Source organism: Octopus bimaculoides, chromosome 2 (assembly GCF_046866305.1).
Source record: "Octopus bimaculoides isolate indiv1 chromosome 2, ASM4686630v1, whole genome shotgun sequence".
Lineage (NCBI taxonomy): Eukaryota > Metazoa > Mollusca > Cephalopoda > Octopoda > Octopodidae > Octopus > Octopus bimaculoides.
In genome coordinates, this window is record NC_142929.1 from 37,927,964 (window position 1) to 37,943,206 (window position 15,243).

General features: G+C 36.7%; 1 protein-coding gene across 6 annotated transcripts in view; it reads left to right on the plus strand.

Annotated features, from left to right (window-relative positions):
• The window catches only part of LOC106873456 (actin-related protein 5), a 45,586-nt gene extending 34,250 nt beyond the window's left edge, over nucleotides 1–11,336 (plus strand). For all 6 annotated transcript variants that reach the window (XM_014920818.3, XM_089343392.1, XM_089343399.1 and 3 more), the window contains exons 11-20: nucleotides 381–506; nucleotides 1,187–1,339; nucleotides 2,208–2,291; nucleotides 2,393–2,501; nucleotides 3,348–3,415; nucleotides 4,144–4,238; nucleotides 5,221–5,301; nucleotides 6,969–7,086; nucleotides 9,082–9,193; nucleotides 11,149–11,336. In XM_014920818.3, the coding sequence (XP_014776304.1) occupies nucleotides 381–506; nucleotides 1,187–1,339; nucleotides 2,208–2,291; nucleotides 2,393–2,501; nucleotides 3,348–3,415; nucleotides 4,144–4,238; nucleotides 5,221–5,301; nucleotides 6,969–7,086; nucleotides 9,082–9,193; nucleotides 11,149–11,318 (1,116 nt within the window). In that variant the 3' untranslated portion in view covers nucleotides 11,319–11,336. The remainder of the gene's footprint in view (nucleotides 1–380; nucleotides 507–1,186; nucleotides 1,340–2,207; nucleotides 2,292–2,392; nucleotides 2,502–3,347; nucleotides 3,416–4,143; nucleotides 4,239–5,220; nucleotides 5,302–6,968; nucleotides 7,087–9,081; nucleotides 9,194–11,148) is intronic.
• The last annotated feature ends 3,907 nt before the right edge of the window (nucleotides 11,337–15,243 follow it).

Below are 15,243 nucleotides of genomic sequence, written 5' to 3' on the forward strand. Positions count from 1 at the left end.
TGTTGGCTCATAATAATTACATGTATTATAGCTGATCAACAACTAACCTATTAATATATTTCTTATTCTAGTTCACATTCTTGAGTGTCTCAACAAAAACAAGCAGATGGATTTGACAAAAGTAATATTAAGGAGATATTGTACTAATAACCATTCAAATGTTATATTATTGTTTTTGGTATTAATCTGAGTTACATTATGTGTAAGTTTTTACTACTTATTTCTGTGTGCTTTATAACTTTTCAGCAGAATGTAAATTCAGTATTTCAAGCCATCAAACACTTAACTATCCCTAGTACAAGTCATCCAGCTCTCTGCTATTATTATAAAATTTGTGGAAGGTACATTTTTTTTAATTTTTGGTTTTTATTTTCTTTCAGCAAGTTTTGAAGGACATGGGATTCCACTCCAGTGATGAACTCCTTGCTACTATGAATAAACTTTCTGCTAATATACAGCGCACAAGGGCAAAAATCCATGGAAAAGAACTTACAGAAGAACCAGAGGTATTTTTTTGAAAATAAATTTTACATAAATTGGTATAGATTTTTAAATGTTAAGAAAGTATAAATCAAGTTTGGCTCAACATTTGAATAAAATAAAGCTGAAATCTAAAAAATTGTTTGGTCACTAAATGAACCATGTCATGCTATCAATCCTGATATAGTTCTTTTAGTGTGTTGGGGTTTTTTTTGGGTGGTGGGAGGTCATGCTGGTACAGTTTAGATAATTTTAGCATAGCCACTACTTATTTAAAGGGTATTTATTTTCAAAAAATAAAAAGAAAAAAATTTTAACATTCAGATTAGACTCAATGGTTTTTGTTAAGTTATTTTGAAGTGATTTGCATTTCTACAATTTTGTTGCATTTTAGAGCACTAGGCATTTTTTGTGTATGTATATATATATATATATATATATATATATATATATATATACCAATTTTAGTCATGCTAAATCTATTATGAATGTCAGCATCTTAATTTACCAATCCCTTATTTTAACTGAGAATAATTGGTAGGTGTATTGAATTGACATATCATTATAACTAGTCAAAGTGTTTTAGATATGAAATGAAAAGCAAAAAAACTTGTTAGTGTAAGAGATTTTTCTATGTATTTATTCTTAACATCCAAATTCTGAAATTATCTGCTAATTTTGAAATTATCTTTTAAATCTTGAACAGAATAAAGAAGAATCTAAATTTGATCTTCTCAATATTCCTGATGAAATGCTTACCATTGAGCAACAAGCAGCTAAAAGGAAACAGCATATTCTGAAGGCTGCTCAAGAAGGCCAGGCACAGGCTCAGGCTTTACAACAAGCTAAAATCCAAACAGTATGGTTTTATTTATATTTTTTTAACATGCTGTACTGAATTAATTCCTGCACATCTTTCTATATCTTGTATATAGGTGTTTTTTTTTCAACATATTTTGTTATCTAATGACTAGTAGTATATGTCATTGTTGATTCTTCATACAATTGTCAAGAAGAATATAGATTATCATTTTGATTTCCGAGGAGGAAGGCAAAGTAACCTCAATGGAATTTGAACTCATCATAAAGGCACATGTCAAATGCTACAAAACATTTTATCTGTCACTCTACTGATTCTGCCAATCCCTATAAGATTTACCTTCAATATAAATTAGAATAAAATATTGCTGATAGAACAGATTTTGAATTGGTCATTTCACAATGGAGTGAACAGAAGTGAACATATGTGAGTTATTCATTTAACATGAAGTGAACATATTTGAATTAATGTAAATACTTCCAGTTGCATAATCAAACATGCTAAGATTCCTAAATATCATAGGTTACATGAAATACAACTAACTTCATTTTTTTCTTTCTTCCTACAAGTTTTTTACACAGCTGTATAACTTGGCTATAATTTAACTCAAATTTTTATCACTTAGAATTATACTCTTCTTTTCTTTCTATTTTATACTAACTTTCCTGTTCTCTATCTGTTTAACTATTCTTCCCCAATTTATTGCAATGTGTTGCCAATTATTTATATTTACTCCCCATTTATTTTCCATGCCAGTCATATCTAAATTTATTGACTAGTGTTAGAAAGAACAAAACTAAGACCATTCCATAAATTTTACTTATAAATCTAAATTTAATGTCATTTCAACATTATTGTTTCCTTTTTTTTTTATGTCAACTCATTTATTTATTTTTAACTTTTCAAGGAAGTTGCAGAAGAATTACTTATGGAGCAAAAACGTCTGACTGATTTTGACAGTTGGTTATATGAAGTCAGGCAGAAGCGAAAGGTAAAGTATTTTGTTGGCAACTTAAGCCAATTTTTATTGACGATATGTATCAACTGCCTAAAGAATCTCAATTATATGCTTATTATATCTACATCATTTAGAACTTATTGGAATCTCGGACTAACCGACGACAACGCAAAATAGACATGGCCAAACGAAGGACACTAGCCTCTCAGCAAAGGATGAAAATTATCTCCCAACTCGCACAAAGTATGTTTTATTTTCTGATTGTTATTTAAAATAGTTGTTTTTTCTCTCTGCATTGATTCTTTGTAATGTATTTTAACTTAGTAATTGCAGTTGTTACCTATGCAGTATGACATTTTGTGTTGAACAGGCAGCATATATGCCACATTTTTATCCATTTAATGGCAAATGTATCACAAAAGCATTTATGCACACAGGAAAAATAACACCAGCAGATGGTATAGAAAAAGAAGTGTATTGGGATCATGGAAAATACATTTAAAATTAGACATTACATTCACTCCTTTTTTACATTCAGACACAGAATTAAATCTACCTATCTCAGTACTCTTAGAGTAGGTTTCTCCTATCTTTGACTCCTCCCCTGTATGTTATGTTCAGCATTAATCATTTTTCCTTTTTGTTACCTCCTTCTCCACCTTCAATCTTTATCATACACTTTTCACAATACTCTCCTTTTGGTTTTTTTTCCCCCTTGTTTTAGCTTTTTCCTTATGATGAATCTGCAAATGGTGCAGTGACCATATTCCTCACTGTGAATATAGTGTGTGTTTGTGTGTGTGTGTGATTGCAATGTCAGCTGTAAAACACAGTGGTGGTGGTGGGGCATTGAAATTAAATAAATCTTTTGTTATAGATTGTCTCAACATACTGAAACCTACAACAGATCATTACAAGACTTGCATTGAGATAAGTAAAAAGTGTGTTAAATAGTTATTTGAAAGAACAAAACAAATATCCTGAAACAAATAGTATTGAATTGTTTTTTGTAATTATCTGTCGGCTTGAAGGTCGTGAAAAGTAAATTGTAAATTCATATATAAAAAAAGAGTTCTCTTTATCTTTCAGATAACAAAAAACAAAAGGATGATAATTTTGGACAGAATGATGCTGATTGGGATGTGTACAAGGAAATTGTGAGTATTATTCTGGATGAAAATGAAATTTTCACAGACACCTTATCTTTTACTTGTTTTAGTTATTAGACTGCAGCCATGCTGGAGCACCACTGGGAAGGTTGTCAAGTGGTGATGAGGGACAAACACAAAAACACTTTTGCAGAACAGTGAATCTCAAAGCACAGGAAGCTATAAGTAATCATGTGTAAATATTGGGTTTAAGAATATAAAAAAATCCTTGGCTAGAAAAAGTTGAAAGCTACATGGAGGACACGAACCCACATCTCATGCAAAGATTTTTGTATTCCATTATTTACACACTATTATTTGAAGATTTATGTGCTTCGAGATGCACTGTTCCAAAAAACAATTTTCATATTCTCTCAAAAGAATCTAAATTCTTATGTCAATAATACACACACACACACACACACAAGCTTCCAAACAGTTTCCGTCTACCAAATCCATTCACAAGGCATTGGTCAACTTGGGGCTATAATAGAAGACAACCAACATGCCATGCAGTGGAACTGAGCCTGAAACCATATGGTTGCAAAGTGAGTTTCTTAATCATACAGCCATACCTATGCTTATGTTAATTTTTTTCACTATTTTTCTAAATATCTACATAATGTATAAACATACAGAAAAAAAATATCTTGTTTATAGACTCCTTATATTTCTTTGGGTCTTTTTTTAATTTTTTGTGAGTTTGTTCTGTGTGAATGATTGTATTTTTCTTTTAGAATCCTGATGGTGGAGATACTGATTCTGAGGTTGAGGAGGAACAACTAGAAGAACTTGAAACAATGTTGAGGGAACATGATCCTGAATTTCTTAAGTAAGTACCTGTTTCTACAATTTTTTTCCCCTTTTTGTATATTAATGGGCTTAAAGGGTAAAGACACCCTTCAGTCATGAATGACCATGGGATTGCACCTAGGAAGTTCCCCTCCCAGGCACAAGTCTGGGCAAGCTTGTTTATGGAAGACCAGCAGTCGCCCATACATACTAATCTCCCCTCTCCATGCTTTCACTGTTTTAGTTGTCTATGTAGACATGCACAAACATAGATACTCTCTTGGCCCAACCATCTTTAATCCTGTGGAACAATGAGTACATAACGGCTTACAAGAGAGAAGGCAGCGAAGCAATTTGAAAATGTGCCTTGCTCAAGTGCACAAGGTGCCACCCAATCCAGATATCAAACCCATGACCTTATTATGAACACAACACTCTAACCACTTGGCCATGCTCCTTCATTATATAAGCAACAACAAATTTTTGTTTGTTCACAATGCTTAATTCTACTGTTACCTGAAAAAGAGTTGTCTAGAAATTAAATAACTGGAATTGAATAATAAGTTTCTGAATTCCAGAAGATAATCAATATTAAGTGAATCTGATATTTTAGTTTCGTTTGGTGTGAAAGCAGGTAAATGCATAATGTTTATAAAATTGAACTATTAATCTCCCCATAATATTGCTTCATTGATAGATTTTTTATCCTCACATTTGTCCCTTTGTATACTTTGTGTTTTGTGTCCTTTTATTTGTAGGTTAAATTTGCAATCATCGTTTTGTGGCTATATATATGTGTGTGTGTGTATGTATGTGAATATTCTTCTGATTCATTATTCATCTGCTTATGTTTGATATAATGATTTGTTGTCTCTCATTAAAAAAATTCTTTTAAATTTTCAATGCAGTTAATGTTTAATAATTTTAAGAGAATTAGAACCTGTCTTCTTAGACTGAAGCAAATGTCTTGAAATTTATTTAGTCATTTTCTTTCAAGTTGAAATTTCTGTGTTTATTATTAGGGAACTCGAGGAAAATGCTGGAATTGGAGAATTTGATATTGCTGAATATTACCGTCTCCATTTGGGAGTAGAAAGAATCAGGTTAGTTTTCTTCCTCCTGTATGTCTCATCTTTTATTTGCTAGCTTTACACATCCAGTGGTACCTTCTCATTTCATTTCTTTACAACCTTTGCATATCTTCCATTGTCAGTGCTCATGATTTACTACCATGTAATACCCTACTTCATTCACAAATATCATACAATCTATTCTTCACTTGTTGAAAGTTTTTGTTGCCAATATAGATAATAGTTCCCAGAACTATTCCCATTTTTCTCTTTCTCAAGCTATTATGCTTTCAAAATACTCCATGGTTAATTAGGTGACATAGGTAACAAGATGTCGAGTAGTTTTAAAAAAGATCCTTCCAAGTATTTGGAAGACTTGATTTCATGAATGTTCTGCTGACTGCTCCTGCACACCTGCAACACATGAAGCCTTTCTGTTTTTTTAGCTTACAAGTGATGCTACCTTATCTCTTGTGCACCTAAGTTTTTACAATGGATACACTATATAGAATTCATGCTTACTCTTTTTTTTGCATATGAAGCATAGGCACTTCCCATATGGCAAAGTTCTATATTTTTTCTAGGTATTCTTTTAAACTTCTTCTTTTACATTTGGAACTTTTTCTCTATTCTTTGATTTGTTTACCTATAAGAAGTGGGTTGCTAGGATACAGGACTTCATGTGGGCAGCTAAACTATAGTAGACAGGAGTGGGTTGAAAACTGAGCCATTCATAGAGGATAACACCATTCTTTGCTTGACTATACGAGTGACATAATTTGTCATATATTTTTTGCAACTCAATGGCTGTTCTAGATAATCTCTGCCTTTATATTTTTAATGATTCATTTGACTGTACAGCTCTCAACCTCAATAGTTCTTTTGAGTTTACTTGATGTACTCTCTATTCTATACATTCTCCTTATTCGTCAGCTTTTCATACCAACATTTCTATGTCTTTTTTTAGCTCTATGTTACTATCATTATCATCATTTAGCATTCGTTTTCCATGATGGCATGGGTTAGATGGCTTGACTAGAACTGGTAAGCTGGAGAGCAGCACCAAGCTGTTTTGGCTTGGTTTCTATGACTGGATGCCATTCCTGATGCCAACCACTCCACAAAGTGTAGTAGGTGCTTTTTATGTGTCACTGGCTTAGGTGCCTTTTACATGTCACTGATACTAGCCATTACAATTTCACTTAGCTTGACATGTCTTCTCAAGCACAGCATTTGTCATCGCTTCTGAGCAACATCTGAAGATTATATTTCACCACGTCATCCCATATCTTCCTGGGTCTACCTCTTCCACTGGTTCCCTCCACAGTTAGATTGGTACTTCTTTACACCGCTGTCCTTGTCCATATGCAATTACATACATATTTTTCATCAGTAACATCTTAATTTACACTGATGTACTGCTTTACAACTGAAGACTCCTCTCTCCTTTCTAAGTATACATGGTGTATAGTTTTTATGGCTGTATCTGATGCACCATTCACCACCATGTCACCTTCAGTCTCGCTAGAATCTTGCTTTATCTATAGATATGGGCTGTGTCTGTTAGCTTATTTTGAAACATCTAGTTCTCTTTGTTTCTTTCTTTGTTTCCTAGTTTTCTTTCTCATCCTCCTCCTCAACAAAGATATTACTTACTACATTTTTGAACTTATACATCTTATTTATTGAAATTACTGCAGAGTTCCAGAGCTATTATTCCAGCCTTCTATGATTGGAATTGAACAGGCTGGTCTTTCAGAAATGGTTGATTATGTATTGAAAAAATGTTCTCCATCTGAACAGAATGCCTTGGTTCAGGTAAGTCCTTGTAAAATTACTACTACATTACAGATATTTTGTAATCTGTAGCATATTGTACACATTGATTCATGATTATCAGTATGGTGGCAACAAGAAAATGTAGTAATGGCTTGTACAGGCAAGGGAATTTAGTATGCAACAAGGTTCTGTTCTTAGCCACTTTTTTATTCATTATCTTTCTGCAGGCTGTCACAAAAGAGTATGGACTTGGTTACTTATGGAAACGCCTTTATGCAAATGAAAAGATTTTTATAGTAAAAATTCTATCAAAGAACTACAGAATAAGTCTGAAACAACCAAATGAAAGTTTACTGATGTATATGTAAGAAGTAGGCAAAAATTTAATGTTACCAATACAGTAAGATGATTGCTGTTGGATTGTCATTTTTGTACAGCAAAGGATATGCTAGCTGCAACCAAGAAATCTTGCAACATGAGACATGATCTAAAGATCTTGAACCCCTTAGACAGTTTGCTAGAAGTAGTATATAAGATTCTAAGTGACCATCATTAATGATTAACATGATTAATATATTTGGTAATAGCAAAATGGCTAAGTTAGATAAGATAAAAAGTTTCATGACTTGATAGAAGGCTTCTGACTTTGAATGAAGGATAAATTGCATATGTAGTATACACTGAAACCTGAAGAAGAATAAGATGATTATGAGCTGATAAATGTGCATGAGTAGAGTGAGTGCAAGCAGTTTGGGAATATGTTTAACAATTTCAGCAGGGATATATAGTGTTAATAGAGAATGTATTGACGAAAAGGGTCTTGTTGTAAGCATAGGTGTAAGAATACTTGATAGAAAATTATTACATTTGACATAACTGAACCTCAGAGTAAATCATGCAAGGTTGTAGAAGGCTGGTTTTGTAAAGCCTTCAAGCCTACACTGGGAGACCCACCCATGCACCCCATCTCAATCATGATATTACTAACAGAAGCCTAAACATGGAACTCAGTGCAACTAATTGTATGAACAATCAAGAACTGTAACTGTAGATAACTTGATGGATAACCAACTAGCTCATAGTCCTTGAATTAAAATCCACTACAGATATTTTGTGTGTATCTGTATAATACACTCAATTATGTGTGCCTCAGTTCAACTAGTTGCCAGGAATAGGTACCAGGTCATCTGGGAATGTTACCTGGGATAGGAAATCATCAACCATTTGTCTTAAATAGCTCCTTACATCTAAGGAGACAATGTTAATCATCATCATCATCATCATCATCAGCATGGGTTGGACGGTTTGACTGAGGACTGGTAAGCCAGAGGCTGCACCAGGCTCAATCTGATCTGGCAAAGTTTCTACAGCTGGATGCCCTCCCTGATGCCAACCACTCTGAGAGTGTAGTGGGTGCTTTTTACATGCCATCGGCACGAGGTCCAGTCAAGTGGTTCTGGCAACGACCACACTCGGGCTCAAAAGGTGTTTTTACGTGCCACCTGCACAGTAGCCAGTCCAGCGGCACTGGCAATGACCATGCTCGAATGTTGTTTTACACGTGCCACCGGCACATGTGCCGGTAAGGCAGCGCTGGCTATGATCATACTCAAATGGTGCTTTTCACGTGTCACCAGCACAGGAGCCATTCCATGGCCCTGGCAACGGTCACGCTCGGATGTGCTTTTAACATTCCACTGGCACAAGTGCCAGTCAGGTGGTATTGTCATCGGCCACGTCAGTGATTTTGGTTTATATTGGTGTTTTATTTCTTATTAAGGAACTTTGTGATGAAATGGAGATGAACTACATATTTTCACTTAACATAGTTTCTGGTTTCAAACACTTATCAGAATTGTTTTTTTGTTTTTTTTTAACCTTCAAATTTTATTTTTAATTATTTCCCCTGGGTACCTAAAATGCAATTTGTGGGAAATACATGACTTGATAGGACAGAAATCATGTAATTTTATGTTTATCAGAAAGGAAATAAAGGTAATAATACATATTTAATAAAAGCTATTTTATTTTCAGTGTGTCTTCCTGACAGGATCAAATGCCATGTTTAATAATTTCAATAAAAGAATGGAACGAGATCTTCTTGCCATACGTCCATTTCAGACCACATTCTCTGTCTATCGTGCAGGTAAAAAACTTTAAATTCTCCAGATATTATTTCAGTGTTTAATATTTTGAAACCTTAATTTATTTGTGGACAATTTAGACAATCAATATTATGCATGCACACGCACACACTCACATGCATGCATGCACACATACACAGCATTTGCACTAAGTTCCCAAGATGGTAGGAAATATTTGTGAAGACTATCAGCTACGTATACCTCAAAATATCAAGCCGTTTTCTTACGGGGCAGAATATTGAATAGAACTGTATATAGTGTCATTTTTGAAAATTTTATTGTGAAATCCTTTGAGATTAAATATTCACCTTGTACTAGATGTTAGCATATAGGTTTAATGATATGGTTGCATATTTACTGCCATAGGCAGCTTATAGTGAGAACTGGTATTCTTGTTCCATTCACTAACTGTATGAACCTGTTGTATTTATTTACAGTTAGGTGAACTGAAATACAAACTGTTGAGCCTCCAGAGGGTTGTGCAACACAGGGATCATAGTCATCTGTGACTCTCTTGGATAGAAATCACAAACTATAGACAAATACCTTTTATCATAAAGTTCAGTGTTTAGTTAAATGTTTCTTCAAATGTAAGCACAATGAGAGAGTGCACATTGTTGGATTTATTTTACTGGTGATTGTAAATATTTTATTTAAATGCATTAAAAAAGAAGAAATTTTTGAGCAGTGCATTTGATATGTTGCTAAAAGTAGTACTGCTTTTAGCATTATAAACTGCACTAATGATTATTGGTAGAACTATTAAGAGATTTTGTAGAAACTGCTCACTGTGGCTGTGTGGTTAGGAAGCTTGCTTTTCAACCACATGGTTTCAGGCTCAGTCTCACTGCATGGCACCTTGGGCAAGTGTCTTCTGCTATAGCCTTGCTTGAACTGAAGCCTTGTGGTTGAATTTGGCAAGTGGAAATTCCTGTCATGTGTGAAAGTGTTTGTGTCTCCTAACAGAGAGGAGGGATTTACAATCACCAGTTAAGTAAATCCCATAATAGTACATGTGTTTTATACTCTTTCTCTCTCTCATTATGCATGAGTTAGTTTAAATTAGAATATTCCACCAAACTTTCTTAAACATTAAAGGTATTTGTATATAGTTTGTGATGTCCATCAGGAGAGCCACAGATGACTATGATAATAGTATTGCCCAGCCACCTGAAGGCTTCAAGATCTCATATCCTATTGCCAGTGCTACACTGTGTTTGTAACAGATATTTAATTCTTAAAATTCAGTCTATAAGGATAATGTATAACTATATACTGGATTAATTTGTTTTCTTAATTTTAATTATGAAAATTATTGCTTCTGGCAAATGAATGTTCAACATTTGGAAACCATATTTCTCATTCTTATGAGATATTGCAAAGAAATGAGTTTATCAGTTTAGTTTATCATCATCATCATCATCATCGTTTAACGTCCGCTTTCCATGCTAGCATGGGTTGGACGATTTGACTGAGGACTGGTGAAACCGGATGGCAACACCAGGCTCCAGTCTGATTTGGCAGAGTTTCTACAGCTGGATGCCCTTCCTAACGCCAACCACTCAGAGAGTGTAGTGGGTGCTTTTACGTGTCACCCGCACGAAAACGGCCACGCTCGAAATGGTGTCTTTTATGTGCCACCCGCACAGGCCAGTCCAGGGGCACTGGCAACGATCTCGCTCGAAAATCCTACAGGAGCCAGTCAGGCGGTACTGGCAACGGCCACGCTCAAAATGGTGCATCTCATGTGCCACCCGCACAAGAACCAGTCCAGGGGCACTGGCAACGATCTTACTTGGCTTGCCGGGTCTTCTCACGCACAGCCCATTTCCAAAGGTCTCGGTCCGTAGTCATCGCCTCGGTGAGGCCCATATTTACTTTTTTTTCTTTTGTGATTGTCAGAATTTTATGTCTTCGATTATTTTTGAATACTTTTGTTTTCTCTACCTATTTTCAGCTGATCCTATTTTGGATGCTTGGCATGGTGCAAGACAGTGGGCTCTTTCACCATTGGTTCATTCTTGCAGTGTTACCAGAGCTATGTATGAAGAAATGGGTGGCGAATATCTAATAGAACATGTTGCATCAAATCGATATTTTCCTACACCAGTTTTAGTTTCAAAATAAATTGGCTTTACATTAAAATGTTTCTTAAAATTTTTTTTTTCCCGTTCATTTACTATTCTGTAGCCTCAGGTAGCAGTACATACTTCTTCATGAGGAGTTTTTGCCATGACCATCTTATAATTACAGAGAGTTGACTGCTATTTGTAACAAATTGAGGGACTGAGTTGGGCTTTCCTGGATTGGTAGTGATTGTATTGGTAATAGTGGAGGTAAATGACAGTAATGCAAGGGTGACATTCATCAGGTGACAACACCTAGGGAAAAGTTTTTCAGAAGGAGTCAAGGTCAGAATATTGACACAGTTCACTGACATATCACCATTGCCACTACTTACAATAAAAACAATGCCCAAACCACCATCATCATTGCCTATAACATCACAACAATCATGACCACTATCTTTTATAAGTATGCAACTTTTGTCAATGGGGTTTATTAGTTCTGAGTTATATATAACAGGTCAAAAATTGTTCCCATCATTGTTGGATGTATTGCAACCTTTATGGGAATTACAATGACAAATCCACTAGAGTAGTATAATAAAGAGTAGAAAATAATATAAAAGGACCACATACACAAGCTGTAAATTCTCATCACTGGCAAAATTAAAATATCTGCTGTTTAAAGTGGCAGTTATATTTTTACTAGAGTTAACTGTGATAAAGACTTCTGGTATGAAAGGCAGATGAACAGATCACCTGGAGATCTGGATTTGGAAATCATCTGTCTTAGTGGTCACTAAACAGATACTGAAATTAAAGATGTAGCAGGTTGTTGTTTATAATTATCACATTAGACAGATAAATTTGTCAGTAATTGATGGTACAGATGTAATTTTATTTTTCTCTTGAGACATGCAGACAGTTATGTGCATGTACTTTGTGAGGTGGATATCTTCAGAAGAAGAAACTTTAGTATTGAAAATGAAAGTGAAACTTATTGGAACTATTTGGTTGTGATGGCTCAGATCTCTCTAAAATTAGTTGCTTTGTTAATCTTACAAGTAATCCTCATGCTTGTCAATATATATAGGTGAAGAGTATTTATCACAAAAGAGTAGCATAAATAAGTGAAGTAGACATATTGGCTATTGTAATGGAGTAATACTGTGAGAGCTTTCTAAGTTGATTGGCAGCAAGGAAAAAAAAAATTAGTGCATACATTAAGACACTCATGAATGCGAAAGGAAGATAAAATAAGAGCTTGTGATGTATCACTTGCAATCATCATCATCATCATCATCATCGTTTAACGTCCGCTTTCCATGCTAGCATGGGTTGGACGATTTGACTGAGGACTGGTGAAACCGGATGGCAACACCAGGCTCCAATCTAATTTGGCAGAGTTTCTACAGCTGGATGCCCTTCCTAACGCCAACCACTCAGAGAGTGTAGTGGGTGCTTTTACGTGTCACCCGCACGAAAACGGTCACACTCGAAATGGTGTCTTTTATGTGCCACCCGCACAAGCCAGTCCAGGGTCACTGGCAACGATCTCACTCTAAAATCCTACGGGAGCCAGTCAGGCGGTACTGGCAACGGCCACGCTCAAAATGGTGCATCTCATGTGCCACCCGCACAAGAGCCAGTCTAGGGGCACTGGCAACGATCTTACTTGGCTTGCCGGGTCTTCTCACGCACAGCACATTTCCAAAGGTCTCGGTCAGTAGTCATCGCCTCGGTGAGGCCCAATGTACGAAGGTCTTGCCTCACCACCTCAGCCCAGGTCTTCCTGGGCCTACCTCTTCCACGGGTTCCCTCAACTGTTAGGCACTTTTTCACGCAGCTATCCTCATCCATTCTCACCACATGTCCATACCAGCGCAATCGTCTCTCTTGCACACCACAACTGATGCTTCTAATGTTCAGCTTTTCTCTCAAGATACTTACACTCTGACGGGTATTCACATTGACATTACACATCCAACGGAGCATACTGGCTTCACTCCTTGCGAGCTTACGTATGTCCTCAGCAGTTACAGCCCATGTTTCACTGCCATGTAGCATGGCTGTTCGTACGCATGCGTCATACAGTCTGCCTTTTACTCCGAGTGAGAGTCCCTTTGTCGCCAGCAGGGGTAAGAGCTCTCTAAACTTTGCCCAGGCTATTCTTATTCTAGCAGTTACACTTTCAGCGCACTCACCCCCACTACTAACTTGGTCGCCCAGATAGCGGAAGCTATCGACTACCTCTAGTTTTTCACCCTGGAATGAGATAGAAGTTGTTTCCTGTTTGTTTACAGTCTTTATTGCACCTGAACATCTGCCACAAACAAAAACTAACTTCCTAATTAACTTGCCTTTGATGTTGCTGCACCTCTTATGTGTCCATAGCTTGCACCAGGTACATCTTATAGAGTTACTACCTACTCCTTTTCTACATACTGAGCAGGGCCATCTACCTGAAGGGGTTTGTGTTTTATCTACCTTCCTACTTATTAGCATTTTGGTTTTAGCTAAGGCCCTTCAATTCTAGACCTTGCTTCCACACCTGAAACTTCTCCTCTAGTTCTGATAGTGACTCCGCAATTAGGGCAAGGTCATCAGCATAGAGGAGCTCCCAGGGGCAACCTGTCTTGAACTCCTCTGTGATTGCCTGGAGGACTATGATAAATAGGAGGGGGCTGAGGACGGAACCTTGGTGGACCCCTACCTCTACCCGGAATTTATTGCTGTACTCATTTCCAACCCTCACCTTACTGGCAGCATCTCTGTACATGGCTCGCACAGCTCTCACTAACCATTCTTCTATCCCAAGTTTCCTCATTGACCACCAGATAAGGGATCGGGGGACCCTGTCAAAGGCTTTCTCCATGTCAACGAAAGCCAGGTACAGAGGTTTATCCTTAGCTAGGTATTTCTCCTGCAGCTGTCTCACTAGAAATAAGGCATCAGTAGTGCTTTTACCTGGCACGAACCCAAACTGCATCTCATCTAAATTGATTCACTCCCTAATTAGTTGGGCTATGACCCTCTCTGTAACTTTCATAACCTGATCTAACAGCTTGATGCCTCTGTAATTATTTGTATCTAAAGCGTCACCTTTACCTTTGTAGCAGTTGACTATGATGCTGTTACACCAGTCATTGGGTATGACTCCTTCGTGTATCACCTGGTTCGTAATACAGGTGACTAGGCTATAGCCAACACTGCCAGATATCTTGAGCATCTCTGCAGTGATTCCTGATGGGCCGGGGGCTTTCCCGGTCTTCATACTCTTAATTGCTTTATCTACCCTGGTACTATCAACTCGGATAGCTGGTCCCTCTATTGGGTCGACATACGGCAGGCTCTCTTCCTCCCATTCATTCTCTTTATTAAGCAATCTATCGTAGTGGCATCTCCAGACCTCTTTCTTTGCATCCTCATTTAGTGCAAGCGTACCACCATCCATGCGAACACATTTCTCTCCTACAACATCACTATTCTCTCTCCTACACTGTCTTGCAACACGAAATACCTCGAGTCTTTGGTCCTCACGGCGCAGAACATTGGCAAATTTTTTCTTATCTGCTTCCCCTCTGGCTAAATAAACCTGTCGCCTAGCCTCCCTTCTGGCACATTGGTACAATTCCCTGCTACCACCATTCTTCCAGTCCTTCTAAGCCTGTTTCTTTTGTCTAATAGCCCTGTCTACCTCCTTGTTCCACCACCACGTTACTCTGGGTTGGGAGGGGACCTTACACCACCCACAAATCTGGTCGGTGGCTTTCAACAGGTTGTCCCGCAGAAATCTCCAATTGTCTTCCACGTTGTATGATGCTATATCCCCTTCAATTATAGAATTTACTATCATACTACATGTTGATTATAAATATGACACTTCAATGTATTTTATTTGTCACTATTGTATAAAAGATATATAACATACACTTAAAAATTGTACCCCCCCCATACAAAAATAACAGCTTTGTTTGAAAAAGGAA